Source organism: Phoca vitulina, unplaced genomic scaffold (genome assembly GCF_004348235.1).
Source record: "Phoca vitulina isolate PV1807 unplaced genomic scaffold, GSC_HSeal_1.0 scaffold13, whole genome shotgun sequence".
Classification (NCBI taxonomy): Eukaryota; Metazoa; Chordata; class Mammalia; order Carnivora; family Phocidae; genus Phoca; species Phoca vitulina.
Genome location: NW_022589716.1, coordinates 12,146,083 through 12,163,767, shown reverse-complemented (window position 1 = coordinate 12,163,767; position 17,685 = coordinate 12,146,083). Strand labels below are relative to the sequence as shown.

Sequence of the window (17,685 nt, the reverse complement as noted above, 5' to 3'; positions counted from 1 at the left end):
ATCACCATACATTACATCATTAGTTTTTGATGTAGTGTTCCATGATTCATTGTTTGCGTATAACACCCAGTGCTCCATGCAGAACGTGCCCTCCTTAATACCCATCACCAGGCTAACCCATCCCCCGACCCCCTCAAAATGACTTTCTTCTAATAAAGTTGTTATTATTTGGGAAAATTTTTATGTTGCTTCCTCTTTTCTCAGTGTTTCTGAGATATGTCATTAAGCAGGGAATATGTTTTGTGAGTAAACATCTAGACAGAGGGGAGATGTGGTCTTTGGTCAGGGACACATATACAAGTAAACCCATGGGCAAGAGAATATTACAGATCGACATATCTGAAAGCTGTTTTAAGAAACTGCTTTGTTTGTTTATTAGGGTACAACATGCTTATTTCAAGACTGTCCCAGAATAATTACAATACAAATTACCATGGGGCATTGGATTTTGGCTAATATTCATTATGGGCTATGACACATAACTGACCCCCGCCCCCCAGTATAGGGGGGCATTTATATTTTCACAAACATGGTTTAGACACCTCCCAAATAGATGCCTGAAAATACAGTCAACTGTCAGAGCTTTGGGGCCCTGGGATAAAACCTTCCCCCTGTTTAAAGACCCCCTGAAACGTCGCTTCCTCCATAAAACCTTCTCTAACAAAGTGGAAATGGGAACCAGATGTTCTCAGACTTCACTACAAAGATAATCATATTTACTCTACAACCTAAGATACCATCTAGGACCAAATCTGTGCAAACTGTTAATACAGCAGTCACTGAACACCATAGCTGGAAGAAAAACTGAAAATTCTGGAGGGTTTGTAAACTTCTAGGGCAGAAGCTGGGAATGATCCCTCTTTTTATCCATAGCATTTAGCACAGATCTGATACCTGGGAAGTGCTCAGCAAATGATCCCGGAAAGAACGGATTCCAATCCTGCCCTCTTATTTATTTTATAACCGAGGCCCAAGGAGGAAAAGGAGTCATAGAGACTTGGTACCAGGATTTGGGCAAGCCTGTCCTTTTATATCCTGGGGCCTCCGCTTGCTGCTGGCTCCTTCACTCAGTATGTGGGCATATTGTGCCTGCACCAGTGTGGTGGGACTGTAAGGAGGTTCTGAGCACCTGGCGCTTACATACTGCTGCCACTAGTAGGGACAGAATGCTCGTGTAACAGCTTAGTTGACCACTATGGCTTCTCCGGAAAGCAGCACAGAGAGGAGAATCAGCTATAGAAGCATCTGGAATTAAATCCCAGAGCAGGTTTCCCAAACTTATTGAGTCATTTTTATTTATACATCCTTCTATCCATCCATCCTTCCATCTATCCATCCATCCATCCATCCATCCATCCAACATCCATCCATCATCCATTCATCCATCTCTATTTCCAAGCACATCTTGCTATTAAAAAACACTGCTTTAAATGTTTTTATATTTATGTAGCCTTAGATTTAACCCTGACACAGACCTTGCAAAGTGTCCATGCCCATCTTTTTTTTTTTTTATAATTTATTTAACCATGTCCTTGCTGTTGAACATTTATGCTACTTTCTTTTTTTTTTTTTTAAGATTTTATTTATTTATTTGAGAGAGAGAGAATGAGAGACAGAGAGCATGAGAGGGAGGAGGGTCAGAGGGAGAAGCAGACTCCCCGCTGAGCAGGGAGCCCGATGCGGGACTCGATCCGGGGACTCCGGGATCATGACCTGAGCCGAAGGCAGTTGCCTAACCAACTGAGCCACCCAGGCGCCCCGATGCCCATCTTGTAGGTGAAGAAATAAAGGTGCAAAGTACCTGGCACTGGTTCACAGAGAGCAGCAGGGTGGGGATTTAGGCCTTCGCCCATCAGATGCTAGAGGCCCTGTCCCAATCACTATTCCCTCAACCTCCTTTCTGTGAAGGACAAAGACAAAAATCACGTTTTGCCTTAAGGAGCCTGGAGTGCAGTGAACCACGTTAATCATTGCTAAAGTAGGAATATTGTCCATAGTGCTTGGGAGGATTAAGTAGAATTATAGATGTAAAGCACCCAGTACAGTGCCTGGCACATCCAACAAGTACATATGCTCTTATAAGGACCGTTCTAGGTGAGGCGAGAGGAGTTGATTAGCTCCTCTGAAATTCACCCATTGCTCTACTAAATTAGAACAATCCATCTCTCCATTTGAACTGCATTATCAAAAGAGAAAAATAGTATTCCTTTATCCCATGATAGAACATCGTGGCTTTAATAGTTAAACAGAAGGCCTTAGGAAGCAGCTGGGGGAGGGGAGAGGCTGGTTACTGCAATTGTGAATATGGAGTGAGGTTAGGAAGGAAGCAGACTGGGAAGGGAGTTGCTGGGAGGAAGGGGCTGGGGAAGAAGAGACAGATGCTGCAGAAGCACCCAGCCTCCAAATTAGTTAGTGCATCCCAGGCCTGGGCAAACATGGATGGGTCTGATCCAAGCACACAAGGGCTCATGACTCAGCAAGTGGTTCAATTCTGTGAGTCATTTCTGGAAAAAGAAAATCCATACCATGGCATGAGTCCTTTGCCTGACATTTTTCTACCTCATGAAACTCGGTTGGGTTTTTCAAAATCCTTCCAATGAATTTGAAGGGATAAACATCTAACTTTCTGTTTTTGAACTTGTTAGCCCTGTTGCTGCGCAGGATTGCACAACTGCTCCAGTTTAACCCCAGAGGGTCATTTCAGTCGAAGCCTCTGGTGTGAGTTGTCTGAAAGCTCGGACGGAGCCATCCCTGCAGTTCTCGTGGAACCTGGCTACACTTGGGTTTGTAATGAATCTAGATCCATTAACTGGGGGTCTGACCAGCTAATAACATGACTGGAAAAAGGATCAGCCAGCTGAACTATGACCAGACCAAAAAGTACGTGACTCCGTTTAGAAAGAAAAAACTGTAAAGGCAGTTGCTTTATTAAAATTAAAATCTCATGGTAGTGGGCAGAAGTGATAAGGTAGATCAATTCTGTCAGCGAAAATTAGAATAGTTTGTATGAAAACATTATACCAAAAAAAAAAAACAAACAAAACTAAAGAAAGGCAAGGCTCTGCCTGTGAGTGTATGGTGTGTGTGTGTGTGTGTGTGTGTGTGTGTGTGTTTGTGTGTGTGTGTTTTCTCCTGAGTAATTCATGGCATTTTCGTACCATACCTGCCACAAAGAAAATGACTCCAACGAGGACCCATAAAGTCAGATTAATATCATTGACAGTGATTAGGCATTGATTTCATATAGACTTGGCTTAGATTTACATTTTGACATAGATTTGGTTTCCAGATGAGTCAATGAATTGTACTGATTTTCATTAGCCCTGTGTCAGAATGAATGGTGTTTTTTACTCTGTGTTCACTCTCACTTCTTCTCTCTTACAGAACTCACAGAAACACAGTAATGCAATCACAAATGCGTTCTCATGGAATCCCACATCTTTTGGGTTCCCTAATTCTTTCCTTCATTAAAGTATTCCATGCAGGTGTCCCCTAAATGACACTCTCTCTTCCAGGGTCTTGACCAATGAAGTGTAGATTCATATACTGCTTTCAGGAAATACATCTTAGTGTGTCAAGTGATGGATACAGTTGTCCTAAATCTACTAATAAATATAGAGGAACCCTCAAAATGGCAAGTCTTTGAGCTCATGATTTCCCTTGGGTCAATAGGCGAGCCCTGGAGAATGGCATCTAGAAGCAAGGAAATCAGAACTTCAGGTGTCCTCTGACGTCCTCTTCAAAACAGTCCCTAGGCTTGACATAAGTCATGCTGACATTAATGCCACCACAGCCAAATTCATTGGCTTTGTGAAATAGCTCTTCTCAATCCTCTGCCTTACTTTCTATGTAGAAGAAAAAAGGGTGTATATATTTCTTTGGGGAGGTAAGAACAATTGTAATGAAAACAATCTTTTAAAATTTCATTGTTTTACTCAGATGTTTCTTTGACTTTCAAAAGAAAAGGCAGTTTCATTTTAGTAATGTTATGAGTAGGGTTTCTATTGTTTTAACACCTCAAGACAGTCATATTTTATAGTTATGTTTGATTTAAATAAATACTAGAAGACATTCATGTATCTTAAATACATGAGAATTTTTTAAAGACTTTGAATTCCCAAGACACTAAACATTAAGTCTGGGACTAGAAAGCATTGAGATACTAGGGATCTTTAAATCAATTCTTGGTTTTTGGCTTTACAAAAATACCTACTTTTGCTTTTGTTTTTTTTTTTTAAACATCAGATTACATCAGTGTTTCAAAAGCATTTATAATTTATTCGTGTCAAATTTGTTTCTATTAAACAAGGTATACTACTAGCATGATGGGTGGTCTTCCTCCTTCCATGACTGGCTTCCCCTCCAGTCGGGCACTCAGTGTGGATGGTCTTCGCAGGCACTATTCATGCGCTTCTTAGGAGAGTCTCCCACTACAAGGAGAAAACCAAGGCTCAGGGTGATGGCGTCCTCAGCCCAAGTTTGCTAGGCAGGACTGGCAGTGTGGGGCCTCTACTCCACTTCCAGCCAACCCTGTAGTTGGTCTTTGGACAATTGGGCTCTCTTCCCTCTGCTGTAAGAATGGGACGGCCCCATTCTGTCACTTGTGCACACCACAAAGGGCTGGACTTTGCGGGAACAGAATGGGGCAAAGGTCATACTCCTCTGCTCCATTCTTCCCATTTGAAAGCCAAGGTAGTCTTTCCTTCCAACAAGCCCTGCACTGAACCGTGAGTAGGAGAGGCAACACCTCCAAATGAGGTTATAGTAGGGTAGGTAGCAACCCGGGTTCGACTGTGCCCCTGCACTTCCGTGGACCACAGGTCAGATCCATGTTGCTCTAAGCATCTCACGTGGACTGGGCCTTTGACGAAAGACCAAAGATGATTTCTCTTTCTGTTAGAAAGTGAAGAGTTCTGATAAACAAATGTACTTTTTAGATTTGTCCTATGTAAGACATCACATCTTCTGATCAGAGCTGTCTGAACCAAGAATCTATGTGTTTATATGTGTTTTTAAAACTGAGTTTGGGGCGCCTGGGTGGCTCAGTTGGTTAAGCGTCTGCCTTTGGCTCGGGTCGTGGCCCTGGGGTCCTGGGATTGAGCCCCGCATCAGGCTCCCTGCTCTGCGGGGAGTCTGCTTCTCCCTCTCCCTCTGTGCTCTGCCTGCTTGGGTTCTCTCTCTCTCTCCCTCTGTCAAATAAATAAAATCTTAAAAAAATAAAATAAATAAATAAAAATAAAACTGAGTTTGGATTTCCCAGTTTTTCATTTGTTTCTGGAGTGAGTTAGGCTCAGCAAACAATTATTAGGCTAAGCCTTGTTTGTCCATTTATGAGTAATACATTTAGTTCACTATTTATGAGTAATACAGTTAGTTCACTATTATTATAAATATAACTAGTTACTTATAAAAATACATGTTCACCGCACAGGGTTTGAAAAGTACCAAACTGTATTAAGAATAAAGCAAAATACTTGTTCTCCTCTCAGAAGGAAATATCCACTATGAGACATGCCTATGCATTTCTTCCCAGTACTGTTTTGTATGTTTACACACACACACACACACACACACACTAAAAGCATAATGTACATAAAATGTTATATTCTGATTTTAAAACTAATTTATTTTCTTATATTATTCAGTTTCATTTTGACCACAATTTTATAATGGCTTCCTATCCTTTGGAACTTGGGTGACTTTTGCCACCACTTTATTATTGCTGGGTATGTTGGTTCTTCTTTTCCTCATTGTAGGTAAAATTGCAAGTCACTGACCAGTTTAGGTTATATTATTTCTGTGAAAGAGGATTATTGGGTTAAAACATGCAAGTATGAAAGTTCTTCATATGTACTAGCAATGTATTCTTGGAGGTTTTTCATTTTGTTTTGTTTTGGTTTGGCTTTGTGTTTTATTTTTAACCAATTTTCATGCCTAACAGTGTAAAAGCTAAAAACTAAAAAAAGAATATATCTTTTCATAACTGAATTCTGGTTCTTACCTTGCTTTTATCCTTGTTATAAAATCCTATGAAAGTTCCAATTTATACGAAAATGGGATGAAACTTGAACATTTTTTCCAGATATACAAGTAAACACACATTATGAGTTTGTTTAAAATGAACCAATTAGCTTTTTCCAACAAGAAAGGCAAATAGCATCCTGCTTCCGCATGGAACTCCATGACCCCACATTGATCCATATGCTCTGCCAGCCCTCCCGCCAGTGGGGAGCCATGCACTTTGAATCTGGGGGTCTTGCATTCTTATACTAATGGTCTCAAACACAGAGTTGGAGAGGGCTATGGGAGAGGGGTTCACCAACACTCACATGGATATGAAATGGGCAAACTATACCTTCTTTGTCAGCTGATCTGGAATGCCACCACTATACCCACACAGAACTACAGTGGGGAACAAAGTGTGGGGCTCTGTGATAATCATTCCGGTTCAGCAATATGCTGTGACTCTGATCTCCAGAGTTTCATCACACTGGCCACGGGAGAGCTGCAGTGGCTAGACTTGTTCTGGTTTTTTCCTCCCTGGCCTTATTCACAGAGCAGATCTATTAATTCAAGTGGCAGCTACCATTTTACAGACTCAGTGTAGTCAATCTTAACAGCCCCAGCTCGGGGATGCATATAAAAGATGCCTGTACATGTTCCTATAAAACAGTAAATGATAAAAGGGGAAAACAGGGTTATCAAAACAAGATATAATAATTCACACACAAAGCATGTAAAGGTAAAAGCAAATGAGTCATAAACCAGAACCAAACGTAAATAGTTACCACCTCTCAGTTTCGCACTTGATTTGCACGGATTTTGCTGGTTATATAACTGTAATGGAACACGAAAATCACTGGACCTACAGTCCTATGAAAACAGCAGCTTTGCAAACTTTCAATTTTCTATTTTCAATGACAGTTAATTCAACATTTCAAAGTACAGAAGTTAAATGAGGCAAAGAATGATAAATGATGCCCCACAATTGCTGAAATCTGATTACCCAGAGATAAGAACAGGCCAGATTCTACTTGCACAACTTTGGACCTAAAGCATGAGACAAATGAAAGAAAGAAGGGGAGAAAAAAAGCAAAAGGGGAAGAAAAACTTTAGGGAAATGAATGCTTCCATTTATCCCTCCTAAATATAATATAAACAAGGACACAAAGAAAATGCAAATGGATTCCGGATCCCATGGACACTCAGGGGGGATATTAATAAGCCAGTTCCATCCTGAAAGAAAACCCCCAAATCGACCTCCATTTAAGAAGCTAATTTATGCACTCCTGAGTCCTCATACAAGTTAAGCAGCACAGAATATCACAGCAGGCGTAGAACAACAGATCTTGAGCCCTGCTGTGTTTGTTCAAGAAGGCAAGTTAGCTATTCCTAACAGGAAACAAAACATGTCATTGGGCTATTAAACAGGGATCCTTCTGCCATACTGTGCAGCGCTGAACGCATCAATTGCTGTCCCAAACAGGATTAGAGATGTGGTTTTCTTTAACTATGGTTTTGAGAAAAATGCTTATGCTGCTCAGAATTCTCAGACTGATATTAACTAATCTAGTGCCGGGCCAGACAGAGCACTCTCGAAACCTTCATGGAAAGGTCTCTGACATACTCCAAAGTTGTGAGAAGGCAGCATAAAATAAAGGGAAGGGGGTACAGATGGGGGTGGGGGAGTTAACCCACGTACACAGCCAAATTTGGAATTCCCCCAAGAGTATTTTTGCCTTTAAGTAGTCAAGGCCCCACTCTACAATGATTAATCATGCAGTGAACAAATGATATTTCGTTTCCGTAGACAAAACCCACCTGAATGAATATGCAGTTTGAAAAAAATGGACTATTTTTGCCGTGAATGGCAATTGAAAATACACTTGCAAATGGTTTTGGGTAATTCTGCTGTGTTATTATTATAAAATGGGATCTCCCAGATATTTCTGTAGAAGTCAAGAAGTTCCATGTAAGAAAAAAAAAGGCAAACCTTTCTTACATATGGACCTTTCTTCATTGTTCAATGTCGGACAATCAATCCACTGGAGAAAGTGGTTCAATTTCCACTAAAAAGAACAGATTTGTGATGCCTTGAGGGCATCAGGTCTGTATTGCTACATGGTTTTTAACCAAAACTTCAGGATACTTCACTGCATTTGGTGCAAATATTGAATACTGATTAGGCATATCATCAGTTAGTACTATCCCAATGTGACAGCAAGGGTTGAAATTTATAGAGTCTAGAAATGAATCACAGTAAAAACAAAATGAAATTCTTTTTGCAAACCATTGTTCTAGCAAACAGTCATAAGCTAGAAGATAAGTTTTGAAAGACCCTCAAAATATCAGAATTATGAAAACCATAACTTCTAGCCAACAATCATTAATGACTACCATACATATGAGGGACACCCAAATGGGACATTTTCAGTGATAGATCAGCTAAGAGATTAAAGTAAGCATGTTTACAGAGACATAACTATTTAAAATATTTATGGAGAAAACAGTTGCAGATGATACAAAGAGAGATTCCAACAAAAACACAGGACAAATGCAGACACCATATGGTCCAATGTATGCACCCATGACCTCATGTGAAAAGCAGGCCAAAGACGTAACAGCTGGAGATGCCTCCCTTTTACCCCCAGAACAACAAACTCTTGGGTTTGGAAGGGGCTCATTATAATCATGTCCATGGCTGGTTGAAATCTATGGGTAACGTCAAAGGCTTTGGGAAGAAATATCTCAAAACAATTGTCCCTGGAAGCCTTTGCTTTGTTGGGGTTTCAAGCCCAATCTGCATTTCCTTCTGACTCCACATAAAAGGTGAAGTCAGGTAATGAGAGTTTTTAATGAAATAGAGGAGCATCACGGATCTTCCCGGCACTTTTGTCATCTCCTGATTATTCATTAGGCTTGAGTCAGAACCACAAATCACTGCAGAGGCTCCAGACCACCACATCCCATATGATCTGCTCATATGTTCTCTAGAGCATCAGAAGCCAAGACACGCAAATGGTAGTAGAAACTCTAAGTTTTTTGAGTGTCTAGTACATGGCAGGTTCTGTGCTAGGCACAAGTAAAAGAAATAACTCTCATAACAAAACTGGAAAACTAGTCTATTGTTCTTGTTAAATAAAAAGAATCCTAAAGCTTAGAGAAGTTAATTAACTCGCCCATAGTCACAAATGGATGGAGGCTGGGATGCAACCCACCATATTCCTTGCTGGTCAGGCAGCAGGACAATGAGTTTGAGGGAGGGCTGATGCTCTTAGGAACCTCATATTTCCAGAAGAGTGTTCTGCAGGTGTCACTGAAGTAACACTGGGGATGGAGAGGGGAAGGGCGTGAGGGGCACTGATACTCATCTACCAGCAACTGAGATAAGCTGCCCTGACGCAGGGTGCCTTCCACCTGCAGTGTGACTCTCCTCAGCTGCCCTCCACCTTCCAGCCCAGATCCCCAAGGTTTAATTTAAACCCCTTCTCCAAAGAGCTGAGTTGCCCAGAAATGACTCCAAGGAGTTCTGAGACCATTTTTCACGCAGGGCTCTTAATAATTTTTAAGGTAAGTACCTTTCTCTATTTTAACAAAAAGACAATTTGTATCCATGGTGAGGAATTGGGTGGGGGGGGGGGCCAGGAAGAGCTATTCCTTGTGACACAGGGCTGCACAGCAAGCCCTTGGATGGTCCAACATCTTTCAGAAAGGCACTGGGGCATCCTCCTCAATTCCAAACTTTCTATTTGCATGGCATGTGATGTGAGTGACAGAAGGAAAGAGGGCAGGGAGCTAAGTGCTATTGAAGAATCATATGTCCCAGCAACTTTTGTTCTTACCATATTCTATGTTGGTTTGTTTTGAACCTTGTTTTAAAATTCCATGGCTGATGGCACCTCAAATTCATGAGGAATCTTCTACAACAGAATGCTTCTGTATATGGATCAGTGGAAGCTTGATGAATAAATTCCAGTATGTTGAGGCCGGTCCAGTTTTAGGCACCGAATTCGTTAAGTCTCTTTACAAAGAAATTTCAAGTGTGGGCAATTAAGAAAGCACGACCTATTAAAGATGCCGATCCTTCCAGATAATGTGGAATTTTGACCATATATTTATTCTGGAAGCTGTTGTTCTACTCAAATACTTGAACTTTTAATGAAGTGTTCAGTCTTTTTGTGATGGCACTGAAGTGTAATCAAACATTACCACAAGCCAAGTCACACACTAGCATGTCTCGCCTTGTTTAAATATCTCAAATATATTTGAGTAATTGTGTAATGATTTCTAGGCCTCTGGTTGTCCATATGGTCTGAACAGACTGTCTTTTGTAGAGCAGTTGTACTATCTCTCTCAACGGGAAGGAATCAAATCATCTTTGCTCCAAACTGGAAAGCTTGGGAGGTACTGCTTACATTTCGGGGAGGTGCCTTACCTCAACTCTTGAAACAAAACCAACCCACATCTGGCCCCCAGAAATCACTGTGTCTTCTGGAAATCTTGCTTGTGTTTGTGAAATATCCCAGAACAAGTCAGCAGGCATCATGTGTCATGTTTTCTTCTGTAACTGTCCTTAGGATACAATGACATGCCATGGGGACGACAGAGCAAAGCCAGCATGGCAATCACATGGAATCTTACTAGACAGAGAACATTCTACATGGTGAAACCAGATCATCTCAGACAGACAATGAGGACCAGTGAAAGGGTCTGACTTTGGCAAGAACTTTGCTCTAATTCTCTCCAGGTGGTACAGGCGATGAGACAAGCAAAGGAGCTATTGATTTTGCAATTAATGAAACCCATGGGGAGTCTTCAGATATTTGGCTTAAGAGCCCAGAATCTAAACTTAGTCACTGGGCCTTACAAATTATTCACATTAGCTGTATCCCTGGGAAAGTACCTCAGGGAAGACCTGGAATGCTGTGTTTGAAGGAATGTGCTAAACTGACTCTTGGACCTATTATTTGAGAATTCTTAGCAAAATGTATGGGTGCAGAGTTGCCCCCAAACTACTGGCCACAATAGGGTTCTTTGATGGGACAAACTTGGCAGGGAGACAGTGGACAGATGAGTCTGGTGGTCTTTCTGCTCCTGCCCAACCTCAGGCTTTTGAAGTTTTAAGAGGAAAACCATTTCACTGGTCATGAACAGTACTGAACGCACAAAGTCATGGAGACATGCACAATTTGCGAGTTCTGGGGATGACTGCAATGTTATGGAAAAGAGTTTACCTTTTGTGCCTGAGGGAGCTGAAAAACAATAGGAAAACAAAACAAAAAGAAAAGAAAAAAGCAATCATTACATAAAAAGTCAAGATTAACTGTAAAACTTCATTTGATCACCATTGGCAAATGGAAAAACCAAAACTGGAAGAAAAAGAGGGAAATAAAACTAAAGCCATGTCATTTCCCCAAATTAAGCTACGGTGCTGATTATTCAACCTGCTGTCTGAATCCAGAGTATCAACAGATAATCTGTGAGCACATGTTTTGGGAATCACCACTCCCATGCAGGCAGTTTAGCAACTTCCCGCAATGCTAGACCTGAGGTTCTTCTGTTCAGTGGCCACAAACACACATTTCCAAGACCCAATTCCTCCTTCTTGCACACCAATGGTTTCCTAGTAGAGGAGGACTGTCTGGAGACATCTGGGGTTGTCAAAACTGGTGAGGGGAGGGAGCCAGAGATATTGGCTTCTAGTGGGTAGAGACCAGGGATGCTGCTAAACATCTTACAATGCAGGGGATAGCCCCCACAAAAAAGAATTACCCAGCCCACATGCCGATTGTGCCAAAGTTGAGAAACCCTTCTGTACATAAAGGTAAGACCATTAGAAGAATGTTCTGTTTTTAAAGTCAATTTTTCTTGCTTTATAGCACATTAACTGTTCCCTTTATTGGTGGTTAAGAAAGCATGCACAAGGATTTGTGCATTTGAAATAAAGCTGATGTTCTAAGAACAACGAAAAGGCAGTCAGTTAATCCATAAAATAAGACATAATAGCTTTCTCAATGGTACAGGCAAGAAACTGAAATTATAGGTATGTGGGAAAAGATGAACATTTACGAGACATGTCTATTTTTCAACATTGAGACTATCAGGCTGTGGTTTAATGCCACTGTATTTGTGACTGCCATTAGAGCATGCAATGTTTTGAAAAGCATTTTTCTAATCTGAAATGGAAATTACATTATCCATGTATTAAATACCAAATCTAGGAGTTACATCATTTTCAAGACTTACTTCTCATCATAGAGACTAACATTTATTGTGTGTGAACTTGTCACCAGGCACTGTTTTAACCCTTTTATTTGCATTATTCTACCAAATCAAAGCAACCCAATAGTACCCTTATTATCCTCATTTTATAGATGAAAAATAAAATGGAACCTAGAGGGTAAGTAATTATATAATGTCCCATGGATAATAAATTGTAGAGCTGGGTTGCCTAACTTTAGAAGGTGCAAATTCAACCCAACTCACACAGCAAAGGCCATGAACACTAGGAAATTAGAGAGTAGACTTTTCTCTCTTTCTCTCTAGAGCTTATAACATTGGAAGTGCTAGAAGATGCAAAAATGACTAAACCAGACATCTTGGGGTCCCATTTGAACCTTTGCCTTTCCCATTCATTTAGCCCTGGGAAGAAGGCTCTCTCTTCATATGCACTAAGACCAGGGCTTCCTAGGGCCCTGCACCTGTAGATAGAGCCCAGCAAAGGGCAGAAGGGATAGACACAAGCCAACAAAATGCCTTGGATCTCAGAGACAACTCCAGAATAATTTGGAGAATGTCCATGAAGAGCAGACCCAACCTCTCCAACACTCATTTTTCAAGCAATTTTATCCCAAAAGGTCTCCCGATTTAAGGAAACAGGAATAGTACAAGCATGCTTTTCTGATTCTTTCATCCTAGTTATGGTTATGGTGACTACTATTCAAAAAGGAAGCTTGTGAGTTCCTCCAGTGCTTCTTAAGAGTTCAGAAAATATGTATCAAGAGGTGAGAAATTGAGCCTAAAATGAGGGATCACTTCAAGTAAAGTCTTTTAAATATTAAACATTTTTTTCATACGATGGAAAAGAAACGGTGGAGACACGAACATTAAGGGAATGATAAATGCACATTTCCTTAGGAAAGCATTTGTGTTGAATCACAGCTTGTCATATGAAATGCACGGGGGGCCCTGAGAATTACAAATGTTTGATGAACTGTAAAATAAATACCAAGGTTCAGTCCTGCACAAACTGCCGGACTTGACAGGCCTCTGAAAGGAGAGCTACCCTTTCTCTCTCTCTTTCTGGAAGCTTCATCTCAGCCAAGCAGGAAACACCTCTTTTTGACTCACCCATTTAAGCACATGAGAAGGAAAATGAGAGACTAGGCCTTTGTGGTGATGTCCTCAGTTTAAGACTGTCCTCAAACTCTCCACAAAACATATATTTTCCTCAAGAAATAACTCATGAGAACAAAGAACCACTTTCCTATCTGAGCTTTGAAGGAACAGAAATTATAGCTTGCAGTGCCCTCAACAGGTTGGACCTCTGAGAATGAGCTTCAGAATAGAACACAGCATATTTAGATCAGATCATTAGCAGCCACAGATGCTACTGCTCGGGAGTCAGCTCCCCTGCCGACACATCATCCACCCAACAGTCACAGACGGTGTCCACGAGCCTGAGCTGGGAACCTGACCAGCCGGACACTTGGGGCCTCTGGCTGGAGTCTTGAGGCATGTGCCTTCCAGCCTTTGGCCAGATGCTTGTCTGTAAAAAGGGATGGTGGAGGGAGGGCTGGGAAATGTGCCAAATCTTGGATGGCCAATAGATTTTGTCTTGAGAGCCAAGTCTGACTGATTAGTAATGGCTGTCTGGAGGGCTGTGTTGAGAAGGATTCTGAAGTTATGTCTGAGTTTTGTTGGAAAGAATGTAAGATTCAAATGGCAATGTCCTTTGTGGGCTAAAAACTCAGGAATGGCAAACCATATCCCTGGACATGATGATCTCTCAAGGTCTTCCTATACTTTTTCTTTGTAGTTCTGAGCACATCTATGATTTCTACATAACTTATTTGTTTAATGTCTCTCCCCTGCTAGGTCACAAGCACCACGAGGGCATGAGGATATTTACCTTGTATGTAAGTCTTTATGAAACTCTCTAAGCTGTGCCTGTAACTGGTGTTCACCTTGTTAAAGAAGGTACCTTGTTACTAGGGTATACCTAAGGCCGATGCTAGGGAAAAAGAATTGGGCTAACTGCCTTGAATCCACACCACCTCCACAAACACACCATGTTGATAACCCAAGATGACAGCTTTCAAGAGAAAAAGAAATCTGACAGAAGGATGGACATGAACCCTCGGATTCCCATATGCCTGACATGGACATCTATATATGTGCAGACTGTCTCACTGACCCATCGATGCACATAAAACCAGCCTGGGAACTTCCCATCATCATGTGGCCTAAGCTGAGGCAACATCTTTACAAAAACCACCTAGGCATTGTCAACCAGGTTCCACATCTCTGGCTCTGTTTCTTCACTTACTATATAAGAGTCTGCATGGGCAGCTTCAGGTTCCTTCCAGGTTAACACCCCAAGTTGTACGATTCTCTATCCAACTGTGCACACCCTCCAGTCACTTTTTAAAAGGAAGGGTAAAGAAAGAAAAAAGTAGTGCTATGTTCTGGGGTCCCACATTCCTGAAGAAAAGCTGGGCACTGGATGCATCCATGAGATACCTGACATTTGAATGTGGAAAAACTGAGAAAGTGTCATTCGAAAGAGAATGGAGGAGAGGAAAGGCGATGAAGATGAATGATGACAGTAAAAACAGCACAAGCCACTCTTTAGTGGATACTCTCAATGGACCAGGTACTTGGCTAAGCGCTTTTTCATCTTGAGCAATGTTGGTCCTCACAGCGGACCTCCAGGTTAGACAGCAGTATCACCCAGTTTATAGATGAGGAAACAGATAATATTTAGAATAGCTAAGTACCTTGCCAAGGTCACTCAGGCAGGAAATGCTTGAGCTGAGGGTCAAAGTCAAGTCCCTCGGCAGCCCCACCTCTGCTTTATCCATCAGGCTCAAGGTGCTGCTCCTCATGCAGACCAAGGGCACTAGCACCAACCCAAGCTCCTGAAGGACTTCTCAGGCCATTCCATCTGGGCATCTCCCATACTGGAAAGGGGAATGAGAAATTCCAGCACCACCCATTATGGGAGAGTCTGGATGGAGACAGAAAATCCAGCTTACCACAGTTCTCAGTATGTGGTGCATGATGTCACCGTGTAGCATAAATATTTACCATGCCCTTTCCTGTCACAGACATTTACACTTACTCTCTCCTCATCCTAGGACTCTCCCTCATACCCCTCCCTGCTAGCCTAGCAAATGCCTACTTCTCCGGTCAGTTGTCATCGCCTCCCCTGTCTGACCTCTTGCATCATATGTCCTCATCACATGCCCTCATAATATCACATGCCTCCCATTCACGGTATAGTTACTACTACTTGCAGTAACTGCTATGCTGTCCTTCTTTTTTTGGTAACAGAAACCAAACTTTTAGCCAGAGTCAGCTAAATGACCCTGTTAGAGGTTGATATGGCTAAGTGGTTCAGCCATGGTCAATGAGATATCCATGGATGTGGCTTTTCCAGATAGTGTCCTTAAAAGGACTCCCTCCATCCTGCTGCCAGTAAGGTACCTGTGATGGCTGGTGCTCTAGCAGTCATTCTGGACTATGAGGTTATCTTGAGGATGGAAAACCACATACTAGGATGGTGAAGACAGCAGTAATGACAGGCAATTATAACAGCCATGGCCAGCTATCCACCATTCTAACTGCTTCACCTATATTAATTTATTGAAAACTCACAGGAACGTTATTAGGTGAGTTCTATTATTACCCCAGTTTTGTAGATGATGGAACTATAAGGTCACATGGCCAGAAAGCAGCAAAGACAGGATTTGAGAAGGGAGACCAGCAGGAAGGGCAGTGAATAATCCAGATGAGAAATAATGGAGAACTGAATCAGGGTCCTGGTGGTGGAGGTGGTGGGCAGTGGTCTGACCTTAGATCTATTTCAGAGCAGACTTGATAGAGACTGATATGATAATACAGGAGGAGAGACATCAAGAGTGCATCCAAGGGTTTCGGTCTATGCAAATGCAAAAATGGAACAGCCATTTACTGAAAAGAGGAAGACAAAAGGAGGAGAGTATATGAGGAAAGCTCTCCAGAGTTGAGTTTTGTCTACAATTGACAATTTTAGGATATCTCTTAGACTAGCAGGCAGAAGTCTAGGGTGGGCAACATGGTCACCATCAGTATGCCGACAAGGTCACTCAGGAAGTGCATGCAGATAGAAGAGAGCTTGTGTCAAGGACAGAACAGGAACATTCCACCAGATAGAGGTCTGGAAGCCAAAGGGAGCCAGTGAAAAGAGCAGTGAGGAGCCAGGGGGGAGGTGGGAGATCAAAGAGCGCTCTGAGTCCCTGAAGCTAAATAAAGGTGCTTCAAAGTGAGACAGTACCTCCACCAAGGGAAGGGAGTGCTTTTGTTTTAACTTTCCTTATTCACTTCATTTATATCTCAGAGTTCTGCACAGAGTCACAGGGAAACAGAGGGGACATCCATCCATCACTCTTGCTCAATGAAGTTCCGGAGTTGAATGGACTCCTTTTCAAAAATAAAACTCCAATTAAAGATCTATTGATCAAAACAACACATTTCACTATGAAATATGTAAAGACCAAATGGGAAACAAAGTATTTTCCTGCCAACTGTGTAAAACAAAACAAAACAAAAAGCCTGGCCTACATATGTTTATTCCATTTGTAAAACTGGCCCTTTGCCTCAGGCCTTATGAATGAGCGATAAATCCCTGCTTACTGCAAAGTTCCCTTGTGTTCGTTTATTTTTATTGTGAATGTTTGCATTTATAATCTTCCATTCTTCTTCATTAAGCAATGTGGATAAAGATCCCTATTCCTCTTATGTATCAGAGGAAGTTCTGCTAATTGGCTCAAACTCCAAAACCTGTACACCAAGGACGGAAAGGCTCTGATGAGCTAAGATTTGGCGGTGCGGTTTCTGTCCCACATCCATCCACTTCTGCCACCCCATGCCAAGCCACAATTGTGGCTCTTCCATCCCCTCCCTTTGATTCATCCCCCCAGTCCCATCTCTATACTGCATCCAGAATAATCTAAATGTATAAACCTGGTACTTTGCCAGCCCTCACTTGCCTCAAAGGCTTTGTGTGGCTATTTTCTCTGGTGGCCTAATGCTCTGTCCCCTGCCCATGCCAATTCCATGACACCCCCCACAAGCCTGGCCTCACCAATTCCTACCCATCTGTCAGATTGCAGCTCTGGTGGTACCTCCTCTGACTGAGGTCCCTATCTCAACCAAGTGTCTTTCTATGACATCATCTTGTTTATTTCTATCTTAGCATGTATCACCTTCTGTAATCTTCTTGTTTACTTTCTAATTATCTCTCCACATAAGAATTTAAGATTCATTCAGGGCCCACATCTATTGTATTGTTTTATCACCACAGAGTACACCTGTACGGTACCTGGCCCTTGCTAATCATTCAGTACATATTTGTCGGAGGGACAGAGGAAGGAGAGAAGGAAGGAAGGAAGGAAGGAAGGAAGGAAGGAAGGAAGGAAGGAA

At 41.8% G+C, this 17,685-nt stretch overlaps 1 protein-coding gene across 11 annotated transcripts in view; it reads right to left on the bottom strand.

The window, feature by feature from the left end:
- Positions 1-17,685, bottom strand: part of CACNA2D3 (calcium voltage-gated channel auxiliary subunit alpha2delta 3) — a 960,286-nt gene that overhangs the window by 231,063 nt on the left and 711,538 nt on the right. For all 11 annotated transcript variants that reach the window (XR_004300377.1, XM_032411506.1, XM_032411505.1 and 8 more), the window contains one exon: positions 11,235-11,252. Coding sequence is in view for 10 of the 11 variants with exons in the window: in XM_032411506.1 (XP_032267397.1) it covers positions 11,235-11,252 (18 nt within the window). In the remaining variant the exon portion in view is untranslated. The remainder of the gene's footprint in view (positions 1-11,234; positions 11,253-17,685) is intronic.